The sequence below is a fragment of the Rhinopithecus bieti genome, unplaced genomic scaffold (genome assembly GCF_001698545.2).
Source record: "Rhinopithecus bieti isolate Rb0 unplaced genomic scaffold, ASM169854v2 scaffold_15834, whole genome shotgun sequence".
In the NCBI taxonomy this organism is placed as follows: domain Eukaryota; kingdom Metazoa; phylum Chordata; class Mammalia; order Primates; family Cercopithecidae; genus Rhinopithecus; species Rhinopithecus bieti.
In genome coordinates, this window is record NW_016808980.1 from 79,938 (window position 1) to 104,086 (window position 24,149).

The 24,149-nt window shown below is 46.0% G+C and overlaps 1 protein-coding gene, 1 long non-coding RNA gene and 1 pseudogene across 7 annotated transcripts in view; 1 reads left to right on the forward strand and 2 right to left on the reverse strand.

Moving 5' to 3' along the window:
- The window catches only part of ZNFX1 (zinc finger NFX1-type containing 1), a 39,030-nt gene extending 32,751 nt beyond the window's left edge, over window positions 1–6,279 (reverse strand). Inside the window, exons 1-2 of the mRNA XM_017888127.1 lie at window positions 5,869–6,279; window positions 3,659–3,767 (exon numbers count right to left, since the gene is read on the reverse strand). Coding sequence (XP_017743616.1) covers window positions 3,659–3,719 — 61 coding nt within the window. The 5' untranslated portion in view covers window positions 3,720–3,767; window positions 5,869–6,279. The remainder of the gene's footprint in view (window positions 1–3,658; window positions 3,768–5,868) is intronic.
- On the forward strand, window positions 6,175–23,108 carry LOC108539445 (uncharacterized). 5 transcript variants are annotated; one of them, XR_001888356.1, is made up of 7 exons: window positions 6,480–6,584; window positions 6,951–7,055; window positions 8,302–8,387; window positions 8,711–8,759; window positions 16,021–16,116; window positions 22,246–22,362; window positions 22,592–23,108. It is a non-coding gene; the product is annotated as an uncharacterized LOC108539445 (long non-coding RNA). The 5 variants fall into 5 exon arrangements; XR_001888354.1 differs by lacking the exons at window positions 6,480–6,584; window positions 22,246–22,362; window positions 22,592–23,108 and adding an exon at window positions 6,175–6,243 and having other exon boundaries at window positions 16,021–16,230; XR_001888355.1 differs by lacking the exons at window positions 22,246–22,362; window positions 22,592–23,108 and having other exon boundaries at window positions 16,021–16,230.
- Window positions 17,845–18,332, reverse strand: LOC108539444 (60S ribosomal protein L14 pseudogene; annotated as a pseudogene). Its single transcript, XR_001888353.1, has one exon. The product of XR_001888353.1 is annotated as a 60S ribosomal protein L14 pseudogene (transcript).
- Window positions 23,109–24,149: the final 1,041 nt, after the last annotated feature.

Consider the following 24,149-nt stretch of genomic DNA (forward strand, 5'->3'; position numbering starts at 1 on the left):
GAAACCCCATCTCTACTGAAAATACAAAAAAATTAGCTGGGCGTGGTGGCAGGCGCCTGTAGTCCCAGCTACTTGGGAGGCTGAGGCAAGAGAACAGCGTGAACCTGGGAGGCGGAGCCTGCAGTGAGCTAAGACTGCGTCACTGCACTCCAGCCTCGGTGACAGAGCAAGACTGCGCCTCAAAAAAAAAAAAAAAAAGGAAAATAAATACATACAGTATGTCTCATTGCTTCTAATCTCATCCCAGTACCAAATAACACTCAGAACATGAGTTTAAAGGCCAAACTGACTTGGTTCAAACCTTGGCCTGGCCACTTCCTTACTATATAACCTTGGCCAAGTTGTATAATTTCTCTAAGTCTTAGTTTCTGAGTTTTTTTTTTTTTTTAGACGGAGTCTTGCTCTGTCTCCCAGACTGGAGTGCAGTGGTGTGATCTCAGCTCACTGCAACCTCTGCCTCCCAGGTTCAAGCGATTCTCCTGCCTCGGCTCCCGAGTAGCTGGGATTACAGATGTCCGCCACTGCGCCCGGCTAATTTTTGTATTTTTAGTAGAGATGGGGTTTCACCATCTTGGCCAGGCTGGTCTTGAACTCCTGACATTGTGATCCACCCACCTCAGCCTCCCAAAGTGCTGGAAGTGCTGGGATTACAGGCATAAGCCACCATGCCTGGCTGGGTTTTTATAAAGATTAAATGTTTATAAAGTGCTTAGTATAGTACTGAACACATTAAAAACTCTCAATAAATGTTAGTTATTACTAGTAGCAGTAACTGGGAATATTCTATTGATTCTAAGGGGGCCACTGGTTCTACCACTAAACAATTATCACAGCCAACAGAGACATCAAGTGAAATAATATTACAAAGGGAAGTACTACCTGAATGCTGTCCAGCATCAGCAAATGCACTTTGAATGGGAAAGAGAAAGGTGGGGTTGCCTTTACTAAGATGTTTTTGAGCTAACGGACTGTGAAGGAAACTGAAAAATGAAACTTAAGTTTTCCTTCTTTCTGTAGCATGAACTTCACCCTCATAGTACTTACCAATGATCAACCCTTATACAGGAAGCCCAGCATACCCAAGTCCAGTTTTTTCACTTTCCTTTTGCTAAAACTGATTCGGGGCTGACCTAACTTAGCAGAATGACATGGAGATTTTAAAAACAAATAAAATATGACTGTATACAATGATTTGATTAAAAAGTTATAAAAGCTTCAAATGCATGTTATATTTGAGATGATTATGCCATTTCCTGACATCAGATACTAAATCCATTTATGTACACTTTCCCTTGTTTTGCATTTTGTAGAGAATTTTTTTTTTAATTTTTTTTTTTTTTTTTTTTGGACAGGGAGCCTGGCTCTGCCACCCAGGCTGTAGTCCAGTGGCACGATCTCGGCTCACTACAACCTCTGCCTCCCAGGTTTACGCCATTCTCCTACCTCAGCCTCCCGAGTAGCTGGGACTACAGGCACCCGCCACCACGCCCAGCTAATCTTTTGTATTTTTAGTGGAGATTGGGTTTCACCGTGTTAGCCTGGATGGTCTCAATCTCCAGACCTCGTGATCCGCTTGCCTTGGCTTCCCAAAGTGCTGGGATTACAGGTGTGAGCCACCATGCCCGGCTGAGATTTTAATGTGACAACATAAAGGAATATTCAGTAAAATATAAATGATCTACAACTGAACTCTAAATTTTTATAATTGTTACTTACATATTTACTTTTCAAACTACCCCTAAAATCAGAAGAAAGTACTACTTTTAATATTTTTATCTGATTAGAAGACTCTATGTCGTGGAAGAATGGAAAATCGTATCATTTATTCTTTCAGCATTCATGGCTGGGTGTAGTGGCTTATGCCTGTAATCCCAGCACTTTGGGAAGCTAACACAGGCAGATAGCTTGAGCTCAGGAGTTTCAGACCAGCCTGGGCAACATGGAGAAACCCCGTCTCTACTAAAAACATAAAAATGAGCCACACATGATGGTGCATGCCTGTGGTCCCAGCTATTTGGGAGGCTGAGGTGGGATGATTGCTTGAGCCCAGGAGGTCGGGGCTGCAGTAAGCCAAGATTGTGCCATGGCAATCCAGCTTGGGCAACAGAGCAAGACCCTGTCTCAAAACAAAAAAACAAACCATTCACATAGCTCATAAGAGCCCATAGTTCTTCCTTACTTGTTGCACAACTAAAATTCTTTGGAAAACACATTGCAAACTTCCGGAAAAACAGTAATCCATTTGGTTGTTCAGTTTTAGAAAGTGCTGAGCAAGCAGAATAATTCCTTTAGTAGAGTGATGCTCTTGGAACTAATTTAGTTTTGGTGACTAGGATTCATGATCTGCACTATCCAATACAAAGCCATTAGCCACATGTGGCTGCTACGTTTGTAAAATGTAACTACTTTGAATTAAGACGTGTAAAACACACACAAGATTTTGAAGGCTAGTACCAAAGATTGTTAAGCATCACATTAAAAATTTTTATGTTGATAGTATCTTAAAATGAGTATTTGAGGGAAATAAATATATGTGAATGATTAAAGTATGATAATAAACTACAGTCAATTATTATAATCAAATGTTAATATTTTGGTTATACTGGGTTAAATAAGACATTATTAAATTACTAAATTTTATTAAATTGTCATCAAATTTAAAAAATAAATTTCAAGGCTGGGCGCGGGTGGCTCACGCCTGTAATGCTAGTACTTTGGGAGGCCGAGGCGGGTGGATCACCTGAGGTTAGGAGTTTGAGACCATCCTGGTCCAACATGGTGAAACCCTGTCTCTACTAAAAATACAAAAATTAGCTGGGCGTGGTGGCAGGCGCCTGTAATCCCAGCTACTCAGGAGGCTGAGGCAGGAAAATCGCTTAAACCTGGGAGGTGGAGGTTGTAGTGAGCCGAAATCGTGCCACGGCACTCCAGCCTGGGCAACAGAGCAAGACTCCATCTCAAAATAAATAAATAAATAAATAAATTTCATCTGTTTCTTCTTACGTTTTAAAATGATGTTTCTAGAAAATAAAAAATTATGCTCTTGGCTTACATTGTTTCTATTGGATGCTGCTCTACACCAAACATTATTTCCCTTTCTGAAACTCTATCACTGTTTTTGTTAAAGTGAACTGCATCCATTCATCAGCTCTCTTAGGAAAAGTGGAGGGTTGGCTGTTTTTCAGAGTAATTCATGCTGTAATTAAGAAATAAGTCATTTTTTTTTTTTTGAGACAAGGTCTCTTTCTGTCACCCAAGCTGGAGTGCAGGGGCCAGATCACAGTCCAGAGCAACCTCTGCCCTCTGCACCCACTCCTTCCTGAGGTTTAAGGGATCCTCCTACTTCAGCCTCCCCAGTAGCCTAAGTAGCCGGGACTACAGGCACACAGCACCACGTGGCTAATTTTTATATGTTTTGTAGAGAAAGGCTATTACCATGTTGCCCAGGCTGGTCTCAATCTCCTGGGCTCAAACAATCCTCCTGCCTTAGGCTCCCAAAGTGCTAGGATTATAGACTTTAGCCACTGCATCCAGCCATAGTCATTCTTTACTTGAGAAATGTAGACAATCTTAGGTAGGCCTGCTCATTCATAGAGAGCCCGATTTCCTTTTCTTATTACTAGAATTTCCTTCTCATTAGGTAGGAAACCTTGTTTACCTCTGTGGTTGGTATGGGAATTCCTGGGCCTGGCATCCAGATGAGGTCTTCTCTCCTCCATGTCTGAGTCACCTGAATTCCTCCACGTTACTTTCTGTTATCTGGAAAACTGTACATGTTGAGTTATCAGTGTCCTCGAAACACAGCATCTAGCAGCAAAAACCCCCACATCATCAAGCCAGTCCTTCTGCCTTTGTTAACATTTTAATGATTTGTTAACTAAGGGTTAAATACAGATTTTAATCTAGAGCACAAGTGCTGAACTCTATAAATGCCCAATTATGATATAAAATATTAAATTCACAATTTAGCTATTTCAAGAAATAGAATTCCCCTTTCTTTTACCCTTGCACTTTCTTGGGGTAGAGGGAATGTCATCAATTCCCATTCAAAACTGCTGTTTGGTTTATGCCTTTAGCCAAGTTACTTAATCAGTTGCTAGGTTTCATTTTCCTTTCCTAAGAAGCAGACAATATTGTTGCCAGGTCAAAAAGGAGTACATTTTTGTTAATCCAAAATCATGTAGTCACTACCCTATCTGGCATTTACAAATCTGCCACTTACATAGTACCCAAATAGCTTGCAGTACCCTATAGTTTATAAATAATGAGTGAGCAGTTATCCCCTTAGCCTCTTTGGAATGAAGCCAAATGATTAAGCTCTCCGCTCTAGTGAATCAAGAGAAAGAAATTACATGTTTCAATAACCAGGAGGCTTGGCAACTGCGAGGTGCTGTTTCCTCAGGACCAACTGGAAATCTGATATTCTTTCTTCCTCCTCATTCTTCTACCTTGATGATTTTTGACACTGGTCCTATAAGAGGAAGAGGAAGCCCCTTTAAGGGAGCTTCTCAACCCAACTCATACACATTGTGTGGGCTGGGTCTAAGGAAAGAGTGGGTGACTCAGAGTCCTCAGCAAAGGGATTTTTGAGACGGTCTTCACCGAGTTTTAAAATATTCATACTTGGAAACTGTGACTACATTTGGCATTATATGAGGGGCAGCTTTTATCCTCATCTGAAAAAGAAGTCTCTTTTCTTCCCCATGGGAATATCTCTGGTGAGTCCCCTCCCTCATCTTATCAAACCCAGCCCTCCTGGCGCAGGCTCAGTATTTAGAGTTTGTTTGTTTATTTTCAGTTCTCCGAGGGGAAAATTCCTTCTTCCTCTTGTTGAAAAATGCTAAAATAGAAACTCCAGAAAATTTAAAGAAACGGAAGAAAAAAAGAAATGTTAAAAAGAAAAGGCAAGGAAAGGAAGGGAGGAGCAGATATGAACAGGAAATGCTGGGATCGAAAACAGACTGAAGTGTTTTTTTGGGGGTGAATCAAGGACTAAAGGGCACGAAGAAGAAAATCAGTGATGATCAAGCTGGCCTGCGGTCAGAATGAGAGGGGCTGGTCATCACCCTCCTGGGACGCAGGAGGCTGAGGCCGGAGGCAGAGCTGGGTTTGGGGAAAGTCTCCAGGCTCCTGGGGAATCCCACTGTCCCTAATGGAAATGTTATGGGGTCAGGGAGCGCCAAGGCTGTGAGGTGGCAGGGTTATGGGGACCTCCCGGAGAGGGTGGCAGGGAGCAGCTGGGGGTTCTTGCTGAGGACGGAGGTGGGGGGCAGGGAGCAGGCTGAAGGGGGTGCCGAGGTGCTTTGTAGAAGGAGGGGGATTGATAAGGTGACAGGTGGTGAGGCCGGAGGAATGAGGGGGGTGCGAGTGGCAGAAGGGAGGGCACAGACAGGGGTGGGGGTAGAGGAGATCGAGGTGTTGAGGGCAGAAGCGGTGATGGTGTCGGGGGTGCTGGGGAGAGCGACGGGCCAGCTGAGAGGGGATGAGGACACTAAAGAGAGTACAGGGGAGCCGAAGGGGCGACGGGGCGCTGAGATGGGCCAGGGGCTGAGTGGGTGACGGGGCGCTGAGTGGGTGATGGAGGTCTGGGTCTGAGGGGGCGACGGGGCGCTGAGAGGCGCTCTGAGTGGATGCTGAAGCCCCCCGGGGGCTAAGGAGGTGACAAGGCTCTGAGTGGGTGACGGGGTCTGGGGTTGAGGGGCGACGGGCGCTGATGGGCCAGGGGCTCTGAGCGGGTGACGGGGACGCTGGGGGCTCGAGAGGGTGACAGGTCTTCTGGGCAGAGGCAGTGGCGGGGCGGCGCGGGCGCCGGGGGTCGCGGCGGGGCAAGGAAGAGGCAGGAGCAGGGGCAGTTGCGGGGCCACTCACCCGGCTCAGGCGCGTCCTTTCACTGCTGCCGGCGAGTGCTGGGGCTTCGGCCCAGGCAGGTCGGGGGCCCCGCCCGGCGCCGCGCACTTTCGGTTTCCGTTCCCCGCAGACCCTGGGCGGAGCCGGGCGGGCGGCCCAGAGGAGGAAAAGGAGGAGGCGGGGGCCCCGGGTAGAGAGCGCGACGGCCTGGCTCAGGCACGGCCGGCGCCTCCGCCCTCGAGGAGGGAGTCACCTCAGCTCCCCCGGGCGACAGAGCCGGCGGGCTCAGGCGGGCGCGGCGGAAGGGAGCGGACCGCAGGGGGCGGGATGACTGCGCCCAAGGCCTTTGCGGGCCTCAGCCGGCCCCAGAGGAAGGGGGACCCGTCGAGCGGTTTGGTGCATGTGAAGCGCGACATGGCGGGGAAGCGGACCAGCCCGGGTGGCCCAGCGTGTACAGGGAAGGGGGCGGGGCTAGATGCGGCCTTGACAACTACTAGAGCGCCTTGGGCTGTGCGGCTCGAGACTACATTTCCCAGGGGGGCCCGCGCGGAGCGGGCGGAAAAGAGACCGCCTCGGATCCAGTGCGCAGGTGCGAGAGCCATCTTTGGTTATATAAGGGAGGTTTAGGCGACCGTTCGTTCTTTCGCGTCGCCGGCGCTTGCGGTGTGGTCGTTGTACTGGTTACAGCCAGGCTTCATACGCTATTGTCCTGCCCGTGAGTTCCCGTTTTGTGTGTGGTGAGTGGAAACTCCATGTTCTTCGTTGGAGCCCCCTGGTCCTCCCTTCTCTTCTTTGTGCCGTCGTCTCCGCGGCCAGCCCTAATCTCCCTCTCGTGGGTTCTCCAGCTCTGATCCCAAACAGGCCTTAAGGGCTTGGGAGAAATGAGTTTATAGAGCTGGAAAAGCCAGTGCCTTCTGCATGGGCCTGAGAAGCCCTTGGCTGGTGTAAATGATGACTTTTCACTTTTTTCCCCATCAGATCGACAATGCTGACGTCTTATATTTTGCCAGTTAGTTCTGATACATCGGCCTCTAAAGGCTCGGCCTTGTTCATTTTTGACTGTGGGAAGATGGCGGTTGACGCCCTTTTTTGTTGGTTCACAGGTTAGAGCAGCCAACGGGTATAGAATGGATTTTGGAGGAGGGAGTCACCACTGGGCCTACAAGGAAGCCACGTGCAGACATCTACAACCTTCGATTTCCTGACGAGTAAGACTTTGTCTCCTATGGGCCTACTGTAGAAAACACGTGCTTTGAGAAGCTTTAGCTTCCTGGGAAAACGTGGGATTTAATAAAGCAGTTTTTATCGAGTACCTGTTAGGTATTTAAAGTGTTCTGACGGCCGGGCGCTGTGGCTCAACCCCTGTAATCCCAGCACTTGGGGAGGCTGAGGCAGGTGGGTCACCTGAGGTCAAGATTTCGAGACCAGCCTGGCCAACATGTTGAAACCCCGTCTCTATTAAAAATACAGAAATTAGCTGAGCGTGGTGGTAGGCACTTGTAATCCCAGCAACCCGGAAAGCTGAGGCAGGAGAGTTGCCTGAACCCGGGCGGCGGAGGTTGTAGTGAGCCGAGATTGCGCTGGGCAACAGTCAGAGTCCGTCTCAAAAAAAAAATGTTCTGAATGTTTTATTCTCATAACTTAACTATTGGACCTAGGTTTCTGGTGAAGAAACAGGTTTAAGAGAAATGCCTAAAGTGGAAGAACCTTGTTAATGAAAAGGCGTTTAACATTTTAATGCCACTTAAACATCTTTTTGGATTCCATTCTTCCTGTGTGTTGGGCACTTAAATTTCCAAGTGGAGGGATGATTTATTGACATATTTTGGAAAGCCAAATGTGTTCTTCTGTTGAACTAGCCCCTCAAACCAGTGCCCGACTACATAACTGATATTTTTGCTGGAGTCCAGGAGTGAGGCATTTATAAAGTCTGGGCTTCATGGGAACACACGTGAAGCTTATTGTTCCAGATTGTTCTTTTGTCAGGTAACTTGTGGTAATGTGTTAAAATGCAACCTCTTGGCACTTGTTCACTTCCCAACTCAGTAAATGCCGACTACTTCCTCAACTCTTCCAGCCACACTGGCTTCTATCATGGGCCTATATACTCAAATAGAGTGTAAGCACCGAAGACAGGGGTGTTTATTTTGTCTACTAAATTATTTCCAGCTACAGGATACAACACAGTAGTGCTTAAACCCTGAATGCAGATTTGCAGGTACCAAGCATACCAACTAAATCTTACTACTCATGGCTTTCAGATCTTACTCCTTACTCAAGAACTTCCTGCTGGCATATATGATGACTTAGCTTTTTTCCCCGACAGATCGACCATGTTGATCTAACTTTTCTAAGCCAGTTTCTGTCTGATATGCCAGCTTGAGTAGCTCCTTTGTCCCATCTCCCCTGGGCATCTAGCTGATGGGAGCTCATTTTCTGTTTTTTTCATTTCAGGTTTATTGTTGGCCAAAACCAGGCTTTGATTAAACCAGGATGAATGCGGGTGTTGGGAATACAATATATATATACATATAAAACTGGTAAGTAGTGCCAACATGTCTTCCTTGGCTGAGTAGACATAGGCTCTATGGAGGGGGTGGTAGCTGGGTTTGTCACCTTACTTCCTTCCTGTACGACTCAAATGTGGCCTTTGCAGCTGATGATACAGCTTCTTTCCCCATCAGATCGACCCTGTTGATCTCTACACTATTGGCCAGTTTTGTCTGATGCATTGGCCCCAGTAATAACTCATATCTTTGTTTTCTGCTTATCTTTATCAGAGACTATTGCTTGTTCATGGGAATTGGGCTTCTCTTTTTTCCAGCATTCAGATGGCTTATTTTGATCTGTTAACTTTCTATAGGTTGGGAGCCACATGTACCAGTGTGTTGATCTTGGCTTGATTCAGTCAGGTGAGGTTTCTGCTTTCTAGCTGTCAAACCCCACAGCAAAATTTGTCCAACTGGGCCTAACCTCAGGACCCATTTCCAAGTTGGGTGTAAAACTGGGAGAATAAGTCATTAGGACTGACATTGGCCTGTTGGTATGAATAGGTCTTTGTTGGAAATAAGAGCTTGGAGTTGCAAAGAAAACAAGCACTGGAACACAAGATTTCTCAGCAAGGCAAATTTACTTCTGCTGGAGGGTGTTACTCACATTCCTGGCAAGAGCACACAAACAAAAGAGAGGCATTTTTTATCCCTAATGCAAGTAGTCCCTGCTTCTGTGTTCTGTCCCCATTGGCTGGAGTCTACTGCACAATCTAAACTAGTCCCGATTGGCTATTTTAAACAGGAGGGGTGTGGGTTACAGCTGTGGGAAGGGCAGGAAACTTGTTTACAGAGCGGATTGCTAGGAGTGAGGGGGACTTTTCCAAATGAAGAACAGGATACAGGTTGGGATTGGCCAGAGAAGTTGTTCATAGAACGGGTAACTAGGAGCAGGCAGGTATGAGGAAGTTGACCTTAAGAATAACGAAGAAACCCATTATATCTAACAATTTCCCCCTTTGATTTTTATAATTCTTTCTCTTGAGACACTTTTTTAGCATGTCTTTGTTCCTCTTGGTTCTCAAATTAGAAAGTTACCTGAATAAGGCGAGGAAGGATTGAGGAAGATTTTGGTGAGAGCTGTTCAAATAAGCTTTTGTATTAATCCTGAGGTACAGGGTATAATACAGCCTCCTGCAAGAATGAGCTGATGGCAAGAGAGGTGATGATTGAGGACGTAAATCCTTTCCATTTGCCGAACCATTTTTCCGTTAAATTCGTGAAGGAGTCGTTTATTCCAGAATTTTTAGCTAGCTTATTGGGTAAAGTAGTAAGTCCTTGTGCCTTTATTATGGTTCCATCAGGAGCAGTATTATTAGGGATAAAAGTACAACACTGGGTTCCGATCATGACACAAACTACACCTTTCTCTGCTAGTATCATGTCTAATGCTATTGTGTTTTCCTGGGCCATTTGACTGGTGGGCCCTAATTGTTCAGCTATTCCCTTAATAGCATCCCTAGTATAATTAATGAATCGTTGCTGGCTTTTTTTTTTTCTTTTGCATTAGAGTCTCACCGTCGCCCAGGCTGGAGTGCAATGGTGCAATCTCGGTTCACTGCAACCTCTACCTCCCGGGTTCAAGCTACTCTCCTTCCTCAGCCTCCTGAGTAGCTGGGCTATAGGCATGTGCCATCACGCCTGGCTAATTTTTTATATTTTTAGTAGACATGGGTTGTCACTATGTTGGTCAGGCTGGTCTCGAACTCCTGACCTCGTGATCCACCCGCCTCAGCTTCCTAAAGTGCTGGGATTACAGGTGTGTGCCACTGCTCCCGGCCCAATCTATTTTTATTTAGAGTTGGCCACCAGAACAACATGGCTTCAAACCTTGCAGCTATTTGATTTAGGGCCTTAAATTTATCTGGCACTACTCGTGGGACTCCAATGGCATCTATATAAACATGAGAGTCACGAGGGACATCCATTGTTTTACGATGTTTTGTTTTTATGTTTTATGTTTTCTGGTTGAAATGACAGGGTGAAAGGGAGGGAGTAGCCAATTGGATTAGAGCACAAGTGCCACTCCAAGTTACTTGGCATAGTATTCAGTAATGGTCCACCACAATACCACCATACATCTGCTAGGGGATGAATGAATAGGTCTTTGTTGGAAATAAGAGCTTGGAGTTGCAAAGAAAACAAGCACTGGAACACAAGATTTCTCAGCAAGGCAAATTTACTTCTGCTGGAGGGTGTTACTCACATTCCTGGCAAGAGCACACAAACAAAAGAGAGGCATTTTTTATCCCTAATGCAAGTAGTCCCTGCTTCTGTGTTCTATCCCCATTGGCTGGAGTCTACTGCACAATCTAAACTAGTCCCGATTGGCTATTTTAAACAGGAGGGGTGCCATCACCCATAAGGGACGACTGATTGGTAAGCTCCTGGAAGGGCTTAAGCTCACTGCATCTCGTTAGGTCTCCAAGGAATGCCAAGTTCTCCCCCTGTGAGAGAGACAGGTAAAATTGGCATTGGAAAGAGGGATGCTGGATGACCCTGGATGACCCTTGCTGACCTGCAGGGTGTCGGACTTCAGGGAACAGCAGCGAGTTTGGCATAGCTTATTGCCCCAGGCTGTGGGGTCTTGGAAGAGAGCTACCGTGCAACTCATGCCTCATCGGCTGGAGGACCATCTGAGTGGAAAGGGAACATCTGGGACTTTGGTTTACCATGTGCATAAGCGTAACAATCTCTTTGTTTAGAGAGTGGATGGAATATGTAATCCATTTCACCCAGGCATTTGCATGTCAGTACCCTGTTACAGTTGGTAGAGTTTGCTTTAGATCTTTAACCTCTACAATGGTCACTTTGGTTTTGTCATTGGGTGTTTGTTTAGAAGAAGGGGATGAAGGGGATGGGGGAACAATGAAGCGCATTTCGAAAGATCTCATGGGGTTGATCCCTAATGTTGCAGCTCTCATGCAAGGGTCGTGTGAGGATTTAGAATTTATCTTGGAACGGCAGATATGCTTTTCTGAGGAGGCCAGCTGCCTCTGGTTTTGGAGATCCCCACAGGGTATGACAAGACAGGCATCCAACGTGATTGAGGTGAGCTTGATCTAGTTACATTAATGATAAGGTGGCTGATGGTAGAGAGAGGAAAGAAGAAAAGGCAGTATAAGAGGGTTAAAGTTTGCTTAGCTTTAGGTTGGTAGAAATTGGTCCTGGAACAATAGCCCATGACTCTGAAGATGGCGATGCTCTTTTGACTCAGGTATGACGGGTCCACCCCTTTTCGGCGGTTCGGGCTGCTGTTTCAGTTGTTAGGAGTACTAGATATGGTCCTTTCCAAGCTGGCTCAAGTTTTCCCTCCTTCCAGCTTTTGATGAGGATGTGATCTCCAGGCTGGTATTGATGTACCAAGAACTGTAAGGGTGGCCTCTGTGCTAAAAGACCTTTAGTTCTGAGGGAAGAGAAAGTGGAAGATAAACCAAGTATATAATTTGATCCTTTGTTTCAAAGGTAGGAATGTCAGTAGTAGAGTGTAGATAAGGCAGTCCACGTAACATCTCATAGAGAGGCCAATATCTTTCCGAGGGGCAGTCCTGATTTAATTAATTAGGTGTATCTGTAAACCCTTGGGGTAGGACTCTGCATTGGAACTGCTGCTTCCATCCAGAATGAGGATTTTTCCCACTTAAAAGTATGTCTCTTGTCTTCAGCCAAGGGGCATGCCCAGAAGGCATCTTTTAAATCTATTACTCTGAACCATTCTGCTGAGGATGGTGTAAGGATTGGGGACAACAGGGTGGGTAGTCTGGACTGTTGGTTGATATCCCAGAGATCTTGTACTAGTTGACCTGTCTGATTTCTTTACAGGTAATATTGGGGTGTTATGGGGGACATACAGGGTTCAGGGAGTCGGTCCTGAATGAGACCTTCAACTCCAGGCTTTAAGCCTATTCTGCCCTCTAGGGGAATGGGATGTTGTTGCCTTTTTATTACTATTTCCCCTGGGGTCTTTACCTTTACATGGATTGGAGTGACTTGAAATCTTCCCTGATTTTTTTTTTTTTTGAGCTGGAGTCTCGCTCTGTTACCCGAGCTGGAGTGCAATGGTGTCATCTTAAGCTCGCTGCAACCTCTGCCTTCTGGGTTCAAGCAATTCTCCTGCCTCAGCCTCCTGAGTAGCTGGGATTACAGGCGCCTGCCACTGCGCCCAGCTAATTTTTGTATTTTTAGTAGAGATGGAGTTTCACCATATTGGCCAGGCTGGTCTCAAACTCTTGACCTCATGATCTGTTCATCTTGGACTCCCAGGTGCTGGTATTTCAAGCGTGAGCCAGCATGCCCATCCTCCCTGATTTCTTTTTCCTACCCATACATCAGGATAAATGTATTTTTCTTCTGTAGTGGTAAGTAGATTTAATGAGGTGAGGAATCTCTCTGGGCCAACATGTAAGCCTATACCTAGTTTTAGCATTAAGTCTCTTCCTAATAAGTTAGTTCCAGCCTCAGGGACTAACAGGAATTTAATATGGGCTGATCGAGTTTTGTATTTGACCTCTGTCTTTTTAAGATTTTTGCTTTAAATCTTTCTCCTTTTATCCCTGAAATAGAAAGTTCTTCTGAAGGATAGGTGATAGATGGGAGGGAACAGGAGCGAGTTGCAGCTGAATCTGTTAAAAAGGTTGTAAGTTCACATTTGGGTCCCACCTCTAAATTTATCAAGGACTCTTGGTGGGACGCAAGATAGAAGACACAGAGCCCCTGACCTCCCTGTTCTTCCTCAAAGGCCATCAGTGGAATGGTATTTTTTCTCTTTTTCCCATTTGGGGCATTTTGAAGTGACCTACTCTTCCACATTTGAAACATTTGTTTTCCGCTCTTCCCTGTCCTGCACTGTGACTTCCAGGTTTTATTCCCTTACTCCTTGTATAGAGTTTGGTTGCTGGTGGCCTGGAGGGTTTGTAAGTTTTACTTCTTGTGTCTCCTATTGCAGAGCTCCCTGTTGTAAGGTAGACAGCATGATTTTTGCCTTTTGTTTCTGCTGTTCTTCGTCCCTATTTACATGCTTCTCTAAGAAGTTTGTCTCTGGGACGATCTTTCCAATTCTCTCTTTTGTAGTTTTTTTAGGGATGTCTGGTCAAATCTTAGTAGCAAAATGAAGCTTTAGCATCCCTTGCCCCAGTGGGTCTTCCATTTCTAAACCTGCATATTTTCTCATCTGTTCTTTCAGTCTATTTAGGAATTCCATGGGTCCTTCATCCATCCCTTGTATGTTGAATGCTCATGAAACATTCTCAGTCCAGGATACTGACTCCCAAACTCCCCTAACTATCATATCCCTAAGGTCTCTCATTTTCTCGGTGAGCTGTGTTGTTATTCCACTGGGATTTTGGGCTGGGAATTTTTGCTCTGCAGCAGGAACGTTTTGACCAGTAGGGTGTTCATGTTCCCAGACTACCATAGCAACCCTATGGATCATAGTTCTTCTAAGAAAGAAATGCCTCAAATGGACATAAGCTTGGCCCAGGCATACAATTGGTGTCCTAAAAATTGATCAATTTGATCTGCTACCTCATAATGGTCATCTTAACAAGGGCTTGAGTGTTTTTTTAGATTTGGGAGTTCTGAGCTGGTTAAGGGGGCATTTATGACGCTGATGCCTTCTCTCCCAAGGGGCACTTCCCTCAAGGGGAAGAGTGCTGGGGCCGATTGGCTATGTTAAACAGGAGGGGTGTGGGTTACAGCGGTGGGAAGAGCAGTTTACAGAGCTGGTTGCTAGGAGTGAGGGGACTTTTCCAAATAAGGAACAGATGCGGGTTACAGGTTGGAATTGGTGGGAGAAATGTTTACAGAATGGGTAATTAGGAGTGGGAAGGTATGAGGAAGTTGACCAAAGAACAAGGAAGTTAAACTTGGAAGAGAAACCCATCATACCTAACAGTCTTGTAAGAAAGGATGACAAAGTGATTGAACATTGGGTGGAGCTAATTTTCCTTGGCCAATGCACTTAGATAAGGAGCTCCAAGTTGTATTTAAGTTGGGAGTCAATTTACTTAATTCTTGTGAGGTTCAGGTGTAAGATTCCTCATACTACTGCCATGAGCCACCTTAGCTCCTTGTTACATGGGCCTGTTAACATGGCAGCTTTGTCAATGAGCAAACCCAGGAGAGACAGACATAGCAGAGACAGATGTTTGAAGTCTACACCTTCCACGCCCCCCCCCCTTTTTTTTTTTGAGACGGAGTCTCGCTCTGTCACCCACGCTGGAGTGCAGTGGCCGGATCTTGGCTCACTGCAAGCTCCGTCTCCCGGGTTAACGCCATTCTCCTGCCTCAGCCTCCCCAGTAGCTGGGACTACAGGCACCCGCCACCTCGCCCGGCTAGTTTTTTTGTATTTTTTAGTAGAGACGGGGTTTCACCGGGTTAGCGAGGATGGTCTCGATCTCCTGACCTCGTGATCCACCCGCCTCCCAAAGTGCTGGGATTACAGGCTTGAGCCACCGTGCCCGGCCCCACCCCCTTTAAAAAGAAAGTAACACCACTCCTTTTCTGTGTTCCTTGGGGACACTGCCTCCATGTCTGGTCACATGGCTGGAATTTACAGCAGATAAGCAGACTGTGGTCTGAGACATGATTGTATGCTTTCCTTCTGCTGACCTTTACAATCACTCAATAAATTGCAGTAAAGGGAAATTCTTTTACCAAATACCTATGTTGCAAAGCTTGCCATCATAGATGAGGAGTGGCTCGTGATAATTCTCCAACTTTTACATAAAAAAACCAAAACCTCAAAAAGAAATTGTAGTTCATGTCAGTTAGTGATGATTCATCTTAGAAGTATTTTGTTGATGGATGTATGAATGTGCATAGTTCCCTAAAGTCCAACATTCATGTAATAACACTTCTTGCATGTAAAATGACCCTCTAAGATGTTAAATAGATCCTAAGCCTGGTATAATTTTATTAAAGTATCCTTATTTGCCCCTAAAATGTCTTTAGTACACATTACTTTTGGGTTGTCTCTTGAATGAGCATAAAGGTATCCAATTTCTTCTTTTAAGAAAATGGGGTCTCTCCAGCACCCAGGCTGGAGTGCAATGGTGCAGTCATGGCATACTGCGTCCTTGATCCTCCTGCCTCAGCCTCCCAAGTAGCTGGGACTAAAGGCACACACTGCCACGCCTGGCTAATGTTTAACTTTTTTGTAGAGTTGCAGCCTTGCTACATTTACCCAGGCTGGAGTGTAGTAGCTATTCACCGGCATGATTGCTTGAAACTCAAGGCCTCAAGAGAAACTCCCACCTGAATATCCTCCGTACAGCCACACACCCTACTGCTCAGCTTCTCATCCTTTAAAAGATTTTTACTGGTAGTGTCCTCATTCTGGGTTTCTGTCTTCTGTGTTTACTGTGACATGAAGTCATTTTTAGATGAAGGTTAAACGTTTTGCCAACACAAGTACAATATGGGATTCAATAAAAGTACAGAATTAAAGTTGTCTTATTAGAGACTGGGAAGTTTCCCTGCTCCTTTTATCGGTACTTGGCTGTACCGATAAAGGGGATGGGCTTGGAGTGACCAGGTCTTAGTCACATACATATTTTCATACCCTAAACAAGAAGCACTATAGACCAGAATGGAGCATTGATTGTAATCAATCTTCTTTCTTAGAAATTGGCGATGGAATACGAGAGGGTCCTCTGGAAGGAAAAGAACAGACCCTATGCTTTCATGAAAGTGAAGATCTGGCTGAACCAGTTCCACAAGGTTATTGTATACATAGCCTGGGTTTAAAAGGCTGTGCCCACTTTGAAGAATGTCATTGTTAGACTTTGCTGAAATTTCTAACTACCTACCTGGATAAAGAAAATAAAATCTTTTTTTTTTTTGAGACGGAGTCTCGCTCTGTCACCCACGCTGGAGTGCACTGGCCAGATCTCAGCTCACTGCAAGCTCTGCCTCCCGGGTTCACGCCATTCTCCTGCCTCAGCCTCCCGAGTAGCTGGGACTACAGGCGCCTGCCACCTCGCCCGGCTAGTTTTTTGTATTTTTTAGTAGAGACGGGGTTTCACCGTGTTAGCCAGGATGGTCTCGATCTCCTGACCTTGTGATCCGCCCGCCTCGGCCTCCCAAAGTGCTGGGATTACAGGCTTGAGCCACCGCGCCCGGCCGAAAATAAAATCTTTTAAATCAAAATGCTGTTTGTTTGGCCATTGGAATAACCATTGAACAGGAATAACAAGTAGTAGCTGGGTATTTGCAGTTTCATTTGGTTTTAGTTTTTTGAGGGGACAATCACCCTAGTGGGCAGTTGGTTTCTGTGGGCAAAGCATGGCTTTCCACAGGTGTTAAGTGCCTCGTGATTGGCTTCTGCATTGGAAACCTAAGAATAAGCAAGCACACTTGGGCCAGAATTCAAACTCCAGGGGCAGAGAAGCAGAGGATCAATACAAAGGTATCTCACTTGTATGCTTACACCTGTGCAAGATTGTGTATGTTAAATCGTGGGTATTGGGCCTTAGTGGTTGCACAAGATGAGTAAGGATGATTTGAGCTATGGTATTTGTTTATAAACTTCATAGAAAATTGCAAATATAGGCTGTATCGTTTATCAATATGTGATTTTTTTTTATTTAAAATAATACACACTGAATAATTTTTAAGTATCTTAAAATATCAGCTCAAAGATGGGACCTCTAAATTTTTTTTTATTTTTATTTTTTTGAGGCGGAGTCTCGCTGTGTCTACCAGGCTGGAGTGCAGTGGAGCGATCTCGACTCACTGCAGGCTCTTCATCCCAGGTTCACACCATTCTCCTTCCTCAGCCTCCTGAGTAGCTGGGACTACAGGCGCCTGCCACCACACCTGGCTAATTTTTTTGTATTTTTAGTAGAGACGGGGTTTCACTGTGTTAGCCAGGATGGTCTCCATCTCCTGACCTTGTGATCTGCCCACCTCGGCCTCCCAAACTGCTGGGATTACAGGCGTGAGCCACTGCGCCTGGCCTGGGACCTCTAGATTTCTAAAATGGCTCCTGGTATTGACTCAGAATCCCCCCCCTTGACTAGGCTGGACCTAGTGTAACTTCTGAGTCTTACTAGCTCTTTTTCTTATTCTCCTTAGCTTGCTCACCTTTTTTTTTTTTTTTTTTTTTTTTTTTTAAGGAACTGATTATTTAATGTTTATTATAATCCTACTATCAATCTGCCTCCTAACTCCAGCCTCAACAGGCTTTAAATCCAAAGGCTCTTTAAATTACATTTGCCACATGTCAAAAAGACCTTATTACCTTCTTTTGACTGCCACTTATTGCTTTCTTGCCAGATGCCTGTTGAGAGCAGGGTGCTTTCTGGGCTGGAGCTTTTTGGACTTCTGAGGCTTTCGGCAGCAGGCGCAGCCCTTCTGGCCTGTGGCTTTCTGGGCAGGAACCTTCTGGGCTGGAGCCTTTTAGCTCGCGGTGGTGGGTGGTCATCTTTTTGCTGGAACTTTAGCAGCAGCAGCAGTACCCTTAGTACCAGGTGCTTTTTTGGAGGAAGCTTTCAGGAGAGCCTGCCTTATTGAAGCTTCTTAACTTCATTCTTGATTATTCTGTTTCCTCATTTTCTTTGCCTTTCATAACTTTAAAACGATCAAAATCTGTCATCTTGGCTTTCCGTTCTCTGGCTTCAATCTTCTTGGCCCATCGTGTGGCTGCCCATTTTGTATTGATGTCTGCCTTCTGCCAGGCTTGTCGGACATACTTCTGGCGGGCACTGTGTGGAAACTTCAGGATGAAATCAGTGAGCTGCATGCACTTGAAAGGCATGGCCTGTCTCCTCACTTGAGTGCAAGGTCCATCGACCAAAGCCCTGTTCTGATCAATAACATCTACAATCGCGACCAATTTTCCGGCATGAGGTCCAAAGGAGACGTAGGCCACCCTGCCAACCTCCACAAAGCGCCTGAACACCATGTTGGCGGCGTTCGGCGAGAAAGCGCTCACCTTTTTTTTTTGAGATCTCAGCTCACTACAACCTCTGCCCCCTGGGTTTAAGCAAATTCTCCTGCTTCACCCTCCCGAGTAGCTTGGATTACCACGCCTGGCTAATTTTTACATAGTAGAGGGGTTCACCATTTTGGCCAGGCTGGTCTTGAACTCCTGACCCCAAGTGATCTGCAGGCCTCTGCCTCCCAAAGTGTTGGGATTACAGGCATGAGTCACCACGCCTGGCCTAGCTTGCTTACTTTTAAATAAGCTGCCATGTTGGGAGAGGCCAATGTAGCAATCAACTGAGGGTGAACCATTAGTGTGGGAGGAGTAATCCAACAACCACGTGAGTTTGTAAGTACACATGGTTGTTGGATTACTTTCTATAGCAGAGGCTTGGTGACTGCCACCCCAGCAGACTTCTCAGAGATGCTTGTGAGAAACCCTGAGACAGGACCCACCCAGATTGTACATGGATTTCTGACCTATGGGAAATGTACTTCAAGCCACTAGGTTTTGAGATAACTTGCTACAAAGCAGTAAATTCACAACTCTGTAATGCCCACTCTAAAGGTCCTGACATGGGCGTCTCCATTACCTTAGTCATTACCTAAGTCATTTCCATTACCTAAGTCTACTTCAGTTTCTCTGCACAGCATTTGAAGCGTTCATGTCTGGCCCCAATCTGCATTTTCAGACTTAACATGCATTTGACTTAACATGTCCAAAACTAAATGCCTGATGCTTCACTCCCCTATCCCCATTCCCTGCAAGTCTGTGCTTCCTATAATCTTCCCTTCTCAGGTATTGGCAGCACCAGCAGTGCAGTTGGTCAGGAGCTGTGGAATCAACCTCATGTACCATGTGAATCCCTTAGCAAATCCTATTGGTTCTACCTTCAAAATACATCTGAAACCCACCCCCTCTTAGCATCTTCATTGCTACCACCTTGGTACAGACCATCAAACAAGCTTGGAATACCGGTCTCTACTTCAACCTTTGCTCCCTACAGTCAATTCAGTTGGAACCAGAGCGATCTGTGAAAACCTGAATTAGGTATGGAGCTCTGCTCAGAAGCCTCCAGTGTCTCCCCACCTCACACAGTAAAAGCCAAAGTCCATCAGGGCCTACATGACCTTCCCCTTCCCTTAACCTCCCAACTTCATCTCTTCCCTTTCAATCTTAGCCACGTGGGCCCCCTGACTTCTCCATTCCTTTAGGATTATTCCAACCTCAGTATTTTAGCACTTGTTTTTCCCTCTGCCTGGAGTGACCAGCCCTAGACCTGCAGAGCTTTGCGTGGCTAGCTGCCTTGTGTCTTTCAGGTATTTGCTCAAATATCCCCTCTGGGGAACCAGTCATCTTCCCTATCACTTTCTATTCCCTTATCTTGTTTTTTATTTTTTTAAATAGAGACTCTGTTGCTCAGGCTGGTTTCAAACTCCTGGGCTCAAGGGATCCTCCCTATTTGGCCTCCGAAAGTGCTAGAATTACAGGCATGAGCCACCATGCCTGGCCATGTTTTTACCTACTGCCTAACACGTACTGCCTATGCGTATGCTATATACATGCATGTGTATATACATCTATGTATATGTGTATATATAGTGTGTCATACGGCTGGTAAGTGGCAGAGCATGCATTTGATTCTGTCAGTCTGGCTCTTGTATTTCTGGGGTTTTTGTAGACGGAGTCTTGCTCTGTCCCCCAGGCTGGAGTGCAGTCTCGGCTCCCTGCAACCTTCACCTCTTGTGTTCACGCGATTCTCCTGTTTCAGCCTCCTGAGCAGCTGGGCTTACAGATGCCCGCACAGTGTGTCTTGATTTTTGTAATTTTAGTAGAGGTGGGTTTTCACCATGTTGGCTGGGCTGGTCTCGAACTTCTGTCCTCAAGTGATCCACCTGCCTAGGCCTCCCAAAGTGCTGGGATTACAGGAGTGACCCACTGTGCCTGGCCTGGCACTTGTATTTGTAACCCTTGGCTTAATTGCAGCATGTTACTTAAATGCAGTCTAATGGATACAGGAAGGAGATAATTTCTGGCTCTTAAAAGCTCAAATGCTTTCGCTAGATTTCTGTGTTGTTGAGATACCACTGAGGTCAGAAATGGCCCCAAATACCTGCCAGCCAAGGGCCAGAGAAGCTTCCTGGAGAACTCCAGCCACACCTGTAGTCTCAGCTTTGCTGTTGCTTTTCTGAGCTCCAAGGTGGTTGTAGGCCTCTAATGATCAAACCATTTGCTACCCGTCTCTAGCTTTAGCTCCCACGAGTCCCACCAAACATTTGATGCTTCAGTCTTGTTCTACCTCTTTGTCTTCTTGACTGAGGAGTCCTTTCCTTCTATAAGCTTCAGTTTCCTCATCTGTGAAATGAGGTTTATTGGGGGCTTGCCATGTGCTGATATTGTGCTATTACCTTATTTAATCTGTACCCCAACTCTGTTACTACCCTATTTTATAGATAGGAAAACAGGCTCAGGGAGGTTTGGTGAGTTCATATAACTTGAAGGTGGTTCTTGGAAGCTGGGATGTGAACCAGTACTATCCTAGGCCCCTAATTTGCAAGGGCCTTTACTTAAGACCCTCACCAACTGCATGGGTAAAAGCACAAGCATGGCCAGGCACAGTGGCTCACGCCCGTAATCCCAGCACTTTGGGAGGCCAAGGCGGGCAGATCACGAGGTCAAGAGATCGAGACCATCCTGGCCAACATGGTGAAAACCCGTCTCTACTAAAAATACAAAAATTAGCTGGGCATGGTAGCATGCACCTGTAGTCCCAGCTACTTGAGAGGTTGAGGCAGGGGAATCACTTGAACCCTGAAGGTGGAGGTTACAGAGAGCCGAGATTGCACCACTGCACTCCAGCCTGAAACAGAGTGAGACTCCATCTCAAAACAAAAGCAAACAAACAAAAAAACCCATACAAGCATTTCTGGGAAGCTGTGGGAAAAAATAAGAGATTCACAATGTCTTCCAGAATTTTGGCTGAGAGGTGATGGTATTATATCCCCTGTACCTCACTATACATTTTCTGGGAACAGAGCAGTTTTACAGATGGTTTGGAGCTTGGGCTTATTCCCAGCTCCTGGCAGACAGCAGTAACTTCCCCAAATCTCCTGTCTATAAAGTGGGCATAACATGTCTTTCCTCCTAGAGTTACTGTGAGGATCAAATGAGACAATGTGTCCTCTAAATGCTTGGCCACAGGGTTAGGTCAGTAATAGTCATCTTCATCAGAGTGAAAAGGAATAAACTAGTGATTGTGCAACAACTTGGATGAACCCCGGAGACATGATGCTGAGTGAGGGAAGCCAGCCTCACATCTCAAATGGTCACATGCTGTGTGATTCCATTTATTTGACGTTCTGGAAAAGACAAAGGTACGATGATGGGGAAGAGGTGTTGGCAACCCAGACGGTGTTGCCAGAAGTGAGGATGGGTGGCGGACGTGGATGTGAAGGGATTGCACAAGGAAGTCTTTGGGGTATCGTGATTGCGGTAGTGGTTACATGAATGTGTACATGTGTTAAGATTCATAGTACTGGGCCAGGCACGGTGGCTCACGCTTGTAATCCCAGCACTTGGGGAGGCCAACCCGTAAGATGGGTGGATCACCTGAGGTTAGGAATTTGAGACCACCCCGGCCAACACCGTGAAACCCCATCTCTACTAAAAATACAAAAATTAGCTGGGCATGGTGGTTCCGGCCTGTAATCCCAGCCACTTGGGAGGCTGAGGCAGGAGAATCGCTTGAACCTGGAAGGTGGAGGCTGCAGTGAGCTTAGATCGCACGATTTCACTCCAGCCTGGGCAATAGAGTGAGACTCTGTCTCAAAACAAAACAAAAACCCAGATTTATAGAACTGTACAGCAAAATAAAAAATAGTTTTATTGTATGGCAATTTTTTTATTATTTATTTTTGAGACAGGTCTTGCTGTGTCATCCAGGCTGGAGTGCAGTGGTGCAACCACAGCTCACTGCAGCCTTGACCTTCCAGCCTCAAGCAATCCTTCTACCTCAGCATCCTGAGTAGCTGGGACTACAGGTGTGTGCTACCACACTCAGCTAATTTTTAAATTTTTTGTAGAGATAGGGGTCTCACTATATTGCTGGAGTTGATCTCGAACTCCTGGCCTCAAGCAATCCTCCTGCCTCACCCTCCCAAAGTGCTTTTAAAAATGTTAACAAATATAGTCTCTGGAGCTAGACTTGGGTTCAAATCCTGCATTTGCTATGTATTAGCCATTGGCTCAATCTTCTTTTTCTTTTCTTAGATTTTGCCTGCCTGAGTTCCTCTAATAGTGGCCACAATTGCCAGAGAAGATAGAGCAGGTCCCTCCCAGGACTTGCAACTCCAGCCTGTGTCTGCAGGGGGTGCTGTAGGGACTGATTTCTCCAGCCCATGGCACGAGGCCTTCATCTTGTGCCTGGAAAGAGGGAAGTCCAAGTCTGTCTGGCAGAGATGGTGCAGATGGGCAAGTTTTTCAGACACTGCAGCCAGCACTTCTGGGACCGCAGCAGTGGAGGCTGCAGAGGGCCAGTTCCCCAGGCGTGGGCTATTGACACTGTCACTTATAGACTCCTCATGCGATAAACAACCCCTAAACAGATTTATCCACAGTCTCTCCATCCTAACAAGTCAGTGATCAGTTTTCACTTTTCCACGTTCCCTTCTGTCTCCATTATGTTCCCATAGTGGGGCAACTTCTACCTGCATGGTTGAGCCCACACCCGGCTAATTTTTCTATTTTTTTTTTATAGACAGTGTCTCCCTTTGTTGCCCAGGCTGATCTCTCCTGGGCTCAAGCGATCCTCCTGCCTCAACCTCCCAAAGTATTGGGATTACTGGTGTGAGCCACCATGGTATGTTTTAAATAATTTATTCCTCACCTCAAGTGAGTGAGGTAGTATCTCAGTTTTACAGATAAGGAAACAGATTGGGCAGGGGAAGTGACTTGCCTCAGATGCACAATAAATGGCTCTGCCAGTGTCTTCCTTGGCACTTCCAGATCCCCTTGTCACCCTTGTCCCCTCTGCTTCTCTCTGCTCCATGCTTCTGGAGCATGAACTGCATTAACAGCTCCTTGTCTGGTGGCCTCAAGGTTCCCTAGGAGGCAGAGAGGGTGAGGCTGAGATGTGTGTTCCCCTAAGGCACATGCCTCAGCCTGGTCGCCTCTGTCTGAGGCCACAGGCCCTCAAGTGCTTCCCCACCTGACTTTCCAGGCCCAGGTAACTGCTTCCTGCCTGCCCCGTCAGGTGTAGGGGGTGCTTCATGGGTCAACACTAGCTTATGTGGTTTCCTTATATCCTGGGCACACCTTTGTTATTCTCAAATTACACTCTGCTTGAACTATTCTCTATCCAGCGGGTTGTGACTATCCAGAGGCGGAGCTGGGATTTGAACCCCAGGACTTCAAAATAAGCTCTGTGCAAATGGCCTCCCAGAGCTGCCTGCTGGTTTCTTCTGCCAGGCCCGGCTTCTCCATTCTGGCTTGGACCATGGTCTGCTGTCATTTCCACAACAATTGCAGGAAGTTGCCAAATGCGTTTTCTGTGACTGCCAGGCTGATGACCCTGTCAAAAAAAAAAAAAAAGCAATTTTTTCAATTAAAATTACAAAACAGAAAAAAAAAGATGTCACACTTGGGGGAAGCTGGGTGAAGTGTCCTTGATATTCTACAAACTATTTTTGCAGTTCTCTGTGAATCAATGTTATTTCCAAATAAAATGTTAAAAAAACTTCATTACTAAATCAGAAAAAACAACAAAAACCAGAGGAGAATATGTGGTGCACTATTGAGGGAAGTACAGAAGGATAAAAACAAGAAATAG